This window comes from Jaculus jaculus, chromosome X, assembly GCF_020740685.1.
Source record: "Jaculus jaculus isolate mJacJac1 chromosome X, mJacJac1.mat.Y.cur, whole genome shotgun sequence".
Classification (NCBI taxonomy): domain Eukaryota; kingdom Metazoa; phylum Chordata; class Mammalia; order Rodentia; family Dipodidae; genus Jaculus; species Jaculus jaculus.
In genome coordinates this window covers 34,887,904-34,900,138 of record NC_059125.1, presented here as the reverse complement: position 1 = coordinate 34,900,138, position 12,235 = coordinate 34,887,904, and the positions used below count along the sequence as shown (strand labels likewise).

The 12,235-nt window shown below is 35.8% G+C and overlaps 1 protein-coding gene across 1 annotated transcript in view; it reads right to left on the bottom strand.

Annotated features, from left to right (window-relative positions):
* Positions 1 to 4,200: 4,200 nt before the first annotated feature.
* LOC101609248 (E3 ubiquitin-protein ligase RLIM-like) overlaps positions 4,201 to 12,235 on the bottom strand; it is a 44,131-nt gene continuing 36,096 nt past the window's right edge. The window contains exon 2 of the mRNA XM_004670641.1: positions 4,201 to 5,663. Coding sequence (XP_004670698.1) covers positions 4,201 to 5,663 — 1,463 coding nt within the window. The remainder of the gene's footprint in view (positions 5,664 to 12,235) is intronic.

Genomic DNA, 12,235 nt, shown 5'->3' with positions numbered 1-12,235 from the left:
AGTTCCAACTTTCATCATGATACACAGTGCTACTTGTTATCTTTCTGCCCTTACTGCTTCATTATTATTAACATACTTAGATCTCTTCCTGAACATAACTAAAGTGCACTGTTTACTGATTCTAACTTTTTTTGCTCTTGGAATAAAACTAATGATCATATTCCCTTGGTTAGTTATTACTAGCCCTATAAGATAAAATTCAGATACCACTTAGCTTTGGAAGTTTTGCCATTTTATTATTGTATCACTCATCACTATGCTGTATGTAATCTCTGTCAGAGGATCCATCACATTGTGTATTTATTCATTTACATTCTCTATACTTGAACATGTCTTCCTGTTAAGCACTACACATCTAGATTCTCGTTTTAGTAACTATCCTTGGCTTGGCACGTTCTGGATCACTGTATTTGTATTTAATGCATGAAATAACAGCTTGAAAAGGGAAACTGTTATAATCTAGGCTAGAAAGTGTTATCATCTAGGCTGGAACAAATAAAGTGTGTGGGGTAACCATACTAAAAAAATTTTCATTTGTTCATTTTTATTTATTTATTTGAGAGTGACAGAGAGAGAAAGAGGCAGATAGAGACAGAGAGAGAATGGGCACGCCAGGGCTTCCAGCCACTGCAAGTGAACCCCAGACGCATGCGCCCCCTTGTGCATCTGGCTAACATGGGGCCTGGAGAATCGAGCCTCGAACCAGGATCCTTAGGCTTCACAGGCAAGCGCTTAACCACTAAGCCATCTCTCCAACCCATAATTTTCCTTTGGAGAATAAAGGATTAAAAGTAAAGTTGTAGGCTCACATTAATGAAAATTTTTGGAACAGCACCAAGAACTTCTATGGCAGAGTGTATTTTTTTTCCATTTGGCATGTTTGAGTATATATTATATGCTAGAAATTGTTTAAGTTAATTGCAGGGTAAATCAAGAATCCTCTATGCAACATTATTGGTATCAGAAATATTTCAGATTTCAATTTTTTAATATTTTGGATTATCATATGAATGCCTATGTACATGTGTGTGTGTGTGTGTGTGTGTGTGTGTGTGTGTGTATGTGTATACACACATACATAGAGAGAGAAATTGAGGGACAGAAAGAGAAATCTTGGACATTGGATCCAAGTCTGAAGACAAATTTCATTTACATTTGTATATGCCTTGTGAGTGAGAGTGAACTTTTAGCTTGGCTTTTGAGCAGTTATGGAACAGATAAGATATATTGCATTTTGGAGACTTGGGGACTCTTCAGTTCTTTCAATTCTGAACTTTACTGTATGAACATATCACATGTTTGTTATATTCCTATAGGGATATTCACTTATATCCTGTCTCACCTGCCCCTGTTCCACTGAGGGATCAAGGACATTTTGTTTTGAGATAAGCATGAGACTTTGATGGCCAGAAATGAACTGCTGTGAGTATCCTCCAAAATGTCATATATTGAAGGCTTGATCCTCAATCTATGGTGCTACTAGAAAGTGATAGAACCATTAGCACTTGCAAACTGCTTGTAGAAATTTAGTCTGTTGGTAGTGTACCCTTGAAGGGAATACTTGTAAACAAGTCTCTTCCTGTGAGCAACATACTCTGCCATGAGCTCCTGCCATGATGTACTATGTACTTCTATGGACTTAAAGATTCACTGATCATTGACTGAACATTCAGAAACTATAGACAAAACAAACCATTCATTTTAAGTTTTGTATCACAGTAGTTTGTCATAGTGGAGTAGAATTGATTAATGCAGGAAAGTCAGGCCATTTATTTTCCCAGGATTCCATTTCCAAGCTTTTGTTTGGCAGTGCACATCATTTGTTTGTTTAAGGTGTTGGATAATCCTCACTATGGTAGTGGAGATTCTGGTCTATAAGAAATACAACCTCTCTATTATTCTTCAAGAGTAGTAGGCATAAAGTAAACTTATTGAAGTTTTCACTAAGTAGCTCATTTTTTCATGTTCTTTTTTGTTAATTTTTACACAAAATAATGGATTTCTTTGTTATTTTGTACAAGTATATCAATTTACTCTAACATTTGACCTCATCACCCTCCTATATATAGTTTTGACCCCTACAACTGGTCTTTTATCCCCTCAAATGTTTACAGTCATATACACACGTATGTTCATGCACATATGTATATTTCCACATATTGGAAACAGCATGCAATATTTTTCTTTTTACCCTGAAATTATCTACTCTTCCTTTAGATCTTTTCCTCTCCACAACATTCACTTGTTTCTTTCTTTCTATCTATCTATCTATCTATCTATCTATCTATCTATCTACCTACCTATCTATCATCAATTTCCTACCTATCCATCTATTCATCCACAATCTGTCTAGATATCTAATACGTATATTTAACATTAAGTTTAGATGATGCATAGGCGAGAAAATGTTATAGTTTTCTTTCTGAGTCTAGCTTATTTCATTTAACATGATAATCTTCAATTTCATCTTTTTTGTTTGTTTGTTTTTATTTATATATTTGAGAGTAACAGACAGAGAAAGGGAGGGAGGGAGGGAGAGAGGGAGAGAGAGAGAAAGAGAGAGAGAGAGAGAGAGAGAGAGAGACAGAGAGAGAGAGAAAGAGAATGGGCGCACTAGGGCTTCCAGCCACTGAAAATGAACTCCGGATGTTTGCGCCCCCTTGTGCATCTGGCTAACATGGGTCCTGGAGAATCAAGCCTTGAACCAGGGTCCTTAGGCTTTACAGGCAAGCGCTTAACCACTAAGCAATCTCTCCAGCCCTCATCTTTTTTTCACCCTTTGTAAATTGTCCTTTAATGAAATGCTATAGTATCATCATTTTCAAATGTGACATCTTGTTTAACCAAACCCTAACTAAAGCATTGCTACTGAAGAATAGGAGAAAATTTTAAAAGAACATAAGAATTTTAAGAAGGTTTACAACATGCTATAATTCTAAATAACACTATTTTTATTTCAATAACTATATTAAGCTTTTGTGTTACTTCTTAATTATTTTGACTTAGTTTCTATTTATTTCCATAAATGGAAAATAGGACAAGACTGTTAAGTGCCTGAAATTCTCTTAATTAAATGGAAATCTTAGGATCTTTGTGAAACTTATTTTGTTATACTTAAGAAACTTCTCTTAGGAAATCAGAAACAACTCAAGATAGCATCTAAGTTTCTTTCCAAGTCCAGTGACCTGCCATGGTCATGTTAAATATGCTAGTTACTTAAAAAGTTCTTTTCAAGCCAGGCAGGGTGGTACATGCCTTTAATTCCAGCACTTGGGAGGCAGAGGTAGGAGGATCGCTGTGAGTTCAAGGGCACCCTGAGACTACATGGTGAATTCCAGGTCAGCCTAAGCTACAGTTAGACCCTACCCTGATAAAACAAACAAAAAAAACTATTTTCAGTTGCTGGGGAGATGTCTTAGTTGAAAAGGTGCCTGCCAACCCAGAGTTCAATCCAACTCAATGCCCTCATAAAACCGGAAACAATGTATACAAGTGTGTTTAATTTCAATGCAAGACTTGGCAATGGTGAGGCAGAGCCAGGAGACTGCAAGCTTGCACACAGGACAGACATTGTTATAAAAGAAGATAGAACAACAACAAAAAGCAAGGCATGTTAGTGTATGTCTTTAATCCCAACACTCAGAGGCAGTGATAGGATCACCAAGAAGTTGAGGCCACCCTGAGACTACATAGTAAATTCAAGATCAGCCTGAGCTAGAGTGAGACCATACTTCAAAAAGATTTCTTAAAAATTTTGAAAGGAGAGGAGAAACACCTAAGGTTTTCTTCTAATCTCATCCACATGGCATGTGCATGTTTATTCACACACATACATGCATGCATGTGTGCATACACATATATCCTCACACACAGATAAAAAATATATTCATCCCCAAAGGAATGGGACCAGGGAAAAGAGGGTACCAACACATGATGTACGATTTTGTATGACAAAATATGTTGTGAATAATGATAATTATAATAATAATAATATAAAACATAAAAAATAACAAAACTTTTACTTGAAAAAAAATTCTTTAAATCTATTCATTCCAAAGGAAATATTTGGGAAAGTAAATCTTTACTCTGGAACCAATAACTCAGATCAGCTATTTACATTATGTACAATGCCACTCCAAAAATACAAAATAAAGTAAATACTGTGAACTCATCATTATAACAGTTTATTTATATGAGAGTTTAGAACTCCATGTCATCAGAAATTTTTAGTTGTCTGCGACAAATAGGACATGTAGCATTTTCAGATAGCCAGCGATCAATGCAGTGGTCATGGTATTCATGAAAGCATGGTAATATGCGAATTTTACAACCTTCTGTGTATTCTGTAATGCAAACACTGCAAACATTTAATGCATCGTCTTCACAATAATCTCTTACTGCAAAGTTGTTAATCTGTTGTTTGTTAAGTCCTGCAGACTGATTAAAATTATCTTCAGTTATGTTGAATAAAAACGGTGGAAGGGGCCAAGAATCATTTTCATCAGCTATAACTGAGCTTGTATGTTGGTTTTGCTCTCTGACTATTGATGGTATTTCATATAGATTTGCTGCATTCCTAACTATTGAAATTTCACTAGAGTGACTATTACTCTGTCGTGACCTGGAACTGTGGCGGATTATTTCAGCCAAAGTTAAATTGGAAATATCTGTGAAACTTAAACTAGATTCAGCACGATGTGAACTAGAATTGCTATTGTCATCATAAATAATATTTTCACTGGTTGACTCATTTATTTCATTATTTTGACCTGGATGTAAGCTACTATGTCCTGTCATCACTTGCCCTGATCCTCCATAATTGTCAAGTGATGTTGTAAGATATAAACCACTATTTGAAGTTTCATGAACATGAATTTCTGTATAACTCTGTATATTGGTCTGATTAAAATGTGAAGTCATATTTATGCGTTCTTCCCAATCACTCTCAAAAGTGCAATAGCTTCTTGGCATCACTGATGTCACTGTCAGTGGATGTTCTCTCTCAGGACCAGATGTTCCACCAAGATCAAAATGTGTAGTTGAATTTGTTGGTCCCAATGTGCCTAACTCATTATTATTGGTTGTATTTGGAGAAGATGGAAAAATATCCCCACTTTGTAACCTAGACATGGTTGTATTCTCATTCAATGGAAAATTTGGCTGAATACTTGAAAATATCTCAGCATCATTTTCCCTAATAGTGTCAAAAGTTTCAGGTGATATATAATAATGAAATCTCAATAAGGCATCATTCATATGATTTTGAGGGGATGTACTTTCATTGTTCACTCCAGTTATCTGAGTTTCTGGATCCCAGTATCTGATTCTTCTTCCATCTATAATAGGTGGATCATCCATTAATGTTATATTTATTTCTGATCTAAATTGTCTTGTAAATGTTGACTCAGATTCTGGATTGTCTAATTGATTATGGATATTTATATTACTTTCAAGTCCTGCAGATGATTTATAATCGTTTTGTGGACTTATGTTCTCATTATTTAGGTTAACACACATCCCTCCACTGACATTATGATTGCATAAATTATTATGAGTGATTGACATCAAAAAGTCTTGTCCTAATAGCTCTCTTTCTTCTATATTTTCAGATTGTTGAAAAGAGGTAAAATGGCCTCTTTCAGAATCACCTGTAGGGACATCACCTGTGAACATAAAAGGGAGCAGATCAGAAAAGAATTTCTGAAATTAGAAACTAATACTGCTCTGACACTTTACTTCAGTAGAGAATGAAAATGAGCTCCTAACTTTTCAGATATTTTCAGCAGATTTCAGAATTAATGCTTTGGCAAACCCCAAAAATCTAAGCTTATGAGTAGGGTAGAATAATTTAAATCCTATTTGAAGTGACTGAATTTATCCTAGATAAATTTAGAGAAAATTTAAAGTAAATTTAAAGAAGTGTTTGCTCAAAGTTTTATCATGTACAAAACCTTGTATTCCACTGAGGATGGTATGTTAAAAAAAAAAAAAAACATGCCTTTAATCCCAGCACTCAGGAGGCAGAGGTAAGAGGATTGCCAAGAGTTCAAGGCCACCCAGAGACTACATAATGAATTTCAGGTCAGCCTGAGCCAGAGTGAGACCCTACCTCAAAAAACCAAAAAACCTACCAGCCAAACAACCAAACAATTCTTATAATCTAGTCAAGATACTAATGTGAACAAATAAGTAATTTCTAGTTAAGATATACTGTTAGTTTCTTAGTCCAAATTATGTTGTTTTCTAAGTTTCATTAGTCTACAACATTTAGGCTCATGAATGACATGTTAGTAAAACATATTAGTTTTAAAATATCAGCTTATGACTACATATGATTGACCATAGCCCAAGAACACAGAGTTAGGTTACCCCAAATTCCATGTTTCAACATGATAACATGTTTCATGAAGTTTTATAGCAACAGAACTAAAACAGTCATAAATCAAAACATTTTTCAGTCATTGGTGGGGACATCAGGTACACAGGGTGCAGCAAAAGGGAAACCTCTGCTACAGGTGTAAGGATGCTGTGTGATGACATTCTTAGCTTTGGGGTTGATGGAAGCCATGAGGTCTGTTCATATATTCTGAAAGATTTACCTAACACTTAATAAATGTTTAGGTCACACACAGAGGTGAGAAATAGATGGCCACTTTGGCTATGACAGCCCAGGATACATTAGCTCTGGACCTGTAACATTCCAAATCCCACAGTCATTGAAGTTCTCATCAGCTTCAGATGTCTTAACACAGGTACAGCTTATTGCCAGAAACTTTAGTTCACAAGGTAACAACTGCACTGAGAAGTAATGACAGGGAGTTCCCATGAACACCAAGCCTCCACCACCATTAACCTCCTGCATCAGATTGGTGCATTTCTTACAAATTTTGAGCATGCTTGACATCTTATTATTACTGAAAATTCACAGTCAATATAAAAGTTCATTCTACTGTTATACAGTCTTTTCTTTAGATTATTTATATTTTTGGAAAATGTGTAGCTACCATAATAGGATTGATATAATAGTCAAGATACACTGTTAGATACACTAGGTTGATACAAAATAGTATGCTTTCCCTCCCAAGCTCCCATTACCTTTTATTTTTAATCATCATGGGTGTAATTTTTTTTTATGTCATAGTACCTGCTTTTTTTCCCCCTTAAACTAAGTTTCCTATTTGCTACTTATACCTCTAGAAGTTATTGATGTACTTATTTTGGTCAAATCCAGTCAAATTAGTAATTTGGAATTTTTGTGGAAAAATTCTCCTTAGACATCAGCACTTAGATACTGATATGTACAGATACCTGAGTCCAAAACAGCACCAACATCCTGTTTGTGAAAACAGGAGACACTGTGGCATATGTAAACCATTCTCACACCATTATTATTCCTCACCATTGTTTTGGGGATAAATGATTAAGTTTATTCAGTTTTAACATGAAATAATTGCCTTCAGCAAGTTTATTTTATACTTAACCACAGAGGCTTGGCTTGTTTCATCTTCTGTTGCCATAGGTACAAATAAATAAATTAAATTAATGCAAAAAATCAGCCTGTGGTGAACAGTGAGATAATAAGCCAAAACTATAGGATCAAAATCAATTAAATAATTATTGTTACCAGGATATATAATTTACACGAAACTGCATATCAGACCAAATTAATACACGAAATTTAGCTTAGTACATATAAGGCCATTCTGAAGACCCACACTTACAGCAAACTTATCATTTGAAATATATGAGACAAAGTTCAAGAAATACATTTTTACACTGTACATTTTTCAGGTAGTAATAGTTCACATTTCACACTAGGACAGAAACATTGGTCCTGAATTTAGCTCAAGGTTTTTGGTCAATCAGCGCCAATAATATTTAGGGCCACTTGAATGCATTAGGCATGCTACTCTATAGATTAAAAGATGGTTGGTCTTGATTTACCAGATGAAATTAACATAACCACACATATGCCTATGGCTACAACCATTTTTTGAAGACATTAACAGATATTCCTGGAAAGAGGAACAATAGCCTCCATTTGATTACACACACACACACACACACACACACACACACACACACACACACACACACATATATATATATATATATATATATATATATATATATATATATATATAATTTTGCTCTTGTAAACATATGTGGCTTCCCAAAAGTAAAAAATACAAATGGTCAACAAATACACCAATAATGGTGAATATCAGGGAAATAAGTGAATATAAAAACTACAATGGGAGGGCTGGAGAGATTGCTTAATGTTTAAGGCAGTTGCCTGCAAAGCCAAAGAACCTTGGTTTGATTCCCCAGGTCTCAAGTAAGCCAGATGCACAAGGTGGCACATGCGTCTGTAGTTCATTTGCAGTGGCTGGAGGCCTTAATGTGCCAATTCTCTCTCTCACTCCCTCTCTCAAGTATGTAAATTAATTAATTAAAAAAGAACTACAATGGAATGTCTTCTTATCCAATTCATAATGACTATAATAAAAAAGAGAGTCTCAATCCCATAGAATTATTATTACTATCTGGGTCTGGACAACATTCTATTGATAAGATAGCCCTTGTTGGAGGAGCTGCAAAAAGTTCCCTACTTTGCAACTCAGGTGTCCTAACTAGCTTACTAAATGTTTTATGGTACTGAATTCTGGAAAGTATCTCAAGCTCATTAACCATAAGATGTTCAAGTGAGTCAGGTGATATACATAAATATACATAACATGCAATTCAAGGAATGCAGATGTCACTGACTTCTTTCAATCTATGTTTTTACTTTTGGAAGCTCTGGGCCCCTAATTATTATTCTTTTATGAGATCTGTTATATGGGGATGCTTTTAATATTTCCATTTTACTTTCTTCTGATTCATACAGCTCTATAAATAATGGCTCAGATATTGATATTCCACTCATTCCTGGTTATTTTCTCTAGTTTCTCTTGCATGAAATTTTGAATATTAGAAATGTATGCTAAAGGATTTGAGTTCATGTGATTAAGTTTAATACTCATACCTCCAGATATCAGGCCTGTTGCTGTCTGAGATTGGTCTTCTCTTTGTTCCCACTGTCATATTTTCAGTGTTCAAGAGGTTAGTTAGACTTATAAAATTCCACTAACCTCATACAAATGTTTGCCTATACCTGTTACCACAAAAAGGGAAGAAGAAAGGAACTGCAAAAAACTAGAGCAAATATAAAATGAGCTCTTTAAATTTAACAAAATAAAAGAACAAAAATGAGGAGACAGGAAATGGAGGACAAAACAACTGCTATGTAAGCATAAGTTCCCAAGTTCAGATCCTTAGGACTCATGTGGAAAGTTGGATACTGTGGCAGTAGTTTGTAATCTCAGACATGCCTATGGGCAAGAAAGCAGGGAAATAAAGGATAATCTGTTATAAGCCCAGGAATCAGATCATCTGGTGAAATAACATGAGACACTTCCTCAAAAGAGGTGGAAGGCAAGGGCAAACAAATTAAAGTCATTTACTGACCTCTACACATGCACTGTGGCATGTGCATTTCCACACCCACATTAACATACATGACCATCAAATATACATGCATACACAACACACATAAGCCCTCCTCCTAAATAAAAGGACAAAGAAGATAACAAATGTAGGTAGTTCTAAGAAGGAAGCTTATAGTAGTAAATGTCTAAATTACAAAAAAAAAAGAGATGTCTAAAATAATTGACTAAAATATCCACTTGAAGGAGCTGAAAAGACAACAGTCCAATTCCAAAAGTACGAGATGGAAAGAAATTATCAAGATCAGATCAGAAATAAATGTACTGGAAAGAAATAAAACAAATAAATATTGATGAAACAAAGAGTTGATTCTTCAAAAGACATAAGCAAGATTGATAAACTACTGGCCAGATTAATCAAAAGGAAATAAAATGATTCATATCAACAAGAAAAGAAATGAAAATGGAGATGTTACAACCAATACCAATGAAATTGGAAGAATCGTCAGAGCATACTTCAAAAATCTATATTCCACAAAATAAGAAAACCTGAAAGAAATGGATGAATTATTGACTCATATAACCTTCCGAAACTAAACCCAGAACAGACAGACTACTTGAACAATCCTATCATATCTAACAAAATTGCAAAGATAATTTAAAAACTCCTAACAAAAAGTCCATGCCCAGATGGATTCATTGCCGAGTTCTACCAGGCCTTCATTCAAGAACTAAAACCACTTCTCAAATTATTTAGCACAGATAAGTGATGTTGTCCCATCTTCAATAGCCAACAAAATAATACTTTGTTATATCACTAACAAAGGAAGTGAAAACATAAAAACACTGAAGAAAGATATTGAGGAGGACACAAGAAGATGAAAAGACCTCTCATACTCTCATAGATTGGGAGACTATTGTGAAAGTGGTCATCCTATTGAAAACATTATACAGATTCCATGCAGTTACAAAAAAATTCCAGCAACATTCTTAACAGAGATAGGGAAACAATAGTCTTAAAATTTATATGGAAGAGCAGAAGGCCTCAGATTTCCAAAAATATCCTTAACAAAAGACATGTCTGGAGATATCACCATAACTGATTTCAAGATCTACTATAAAATAATAATAACTAAAACAGTGTGGTACTGGCACAAAAACAGACACACAGATCAATGGAATAGATTATAAGACCTATCTCTAAATTCAAGCAACTACAGCTACATGATCTTTGACAAAGGAGCCAAAAATACACACTGGAGATGGTGCTGGGGAAATTGGATAACCACCTGTAGAGGAATTAGACACACTTCTCTCACCCTACACAAAAGTAAATTCTAAATGGATGTAGGACACCAATATAAGACCTGAAACTCTAAAACAACAAATTGAAGTTTTAAAACTAATTTTAAAAAAATATTGACATTAAAATATAAGATATAGAAATCCCTCTGTTCCCCAGTTCCTCCCAGTTCCCTGCTCTGGGTAGGTTCCCCTGCAGCTGTCTTGGTGATGCTTAGACCCTGGGAGCTTGCTTTGGAAGCAGGACCCTTGCTCCACCTTCTTAATTGAAATATCCTTGGACCCCCAATTCCCACATACCCTGTTCCAGAGGGTGTGTGCAGCATGGAGTAAGTATGCCAAATCTCCCTGTTCACTAGCTTCTCACAGTTTCATAGTCCCTGTAGGTTCCCCTGTGGCTGGCTCAGGGCAGTATGGACCCTGTGAGCTTGCTGCAGAAGCAGGCCCTTGCTCCACCCTCCTGATTGAAAGATCCCTGTGTCCCCAATTCTGGGATCCCCTGCTCCAGAGGGTGCACTCACAGAGTGAGTAGGCCAGGTCTCCCTGTTCCTCACCCCCTCTTTCCATTTCCCTGGTCCCAGTATCCCTATTGCTGTTGCCTTGGGAGGCCTGGTCCCTGTGTGTGGACTGTGGATGTAGGCCTTTTTCTCTGGTATCCAAATTAGACCAAGGGTACCCAAATCCCTACTCCCCTGAGTCACAGAGTAAACAGACCACTGTAGGATCTGGCCTCTTATGCCTGGCTTTCAGCTTCCTGGCTCCTAGTTCCCCAACCCATGATCCCTATGTGCTGAAGAGTATATGCAAGTGTAGTGAGTAGGCCAGAGCTTCCCATTCCCCAGGTACCTTTGATATAACTTACATCCACAATATGCTCATCTGTGGTTATAACACCATTGTACACCAGTACAACAAGTTGGTTCACATTTAAAACAGAATACCCTCTGAAGATCCTACAAAGAAAAATACTTGCATCTTCCTCAATAGAATAAAACATTTCTCCAAGATGGGTAGAACAAAATGAAAAAAGGCCAATAAAAGTCAGAAAACTGAGATATCTCCACGAATGATGCCTAGTCCCACAATGGAAGCCTCCATTGAAATCACAAAGAAATCAACATAAATTCAATACCAAAGTAAAAACACAATAACTAATGAGACCCTGATCAAAAGAATTGCTGAACTGGAAGCACAACATCAAACAAACAAAAATCATACCAATGAAGTAGAGCAGAATCATCTCTTAGAGCATTTAGCTTTTGACAGTAGGTTTAATATGATTGAAGAAAATATTAGAAGCCTTAAAAGAGATGGAAAGAAACGAATAGTAAAAACACAATAACTAATGAGACCCTGATCAAAAGAATTGCTGAACTGGAAGCACAACATCAAACAAACAAAAATCATACCAATGAAGTAGAGCAGAATCATCTCTTAGAGCATTT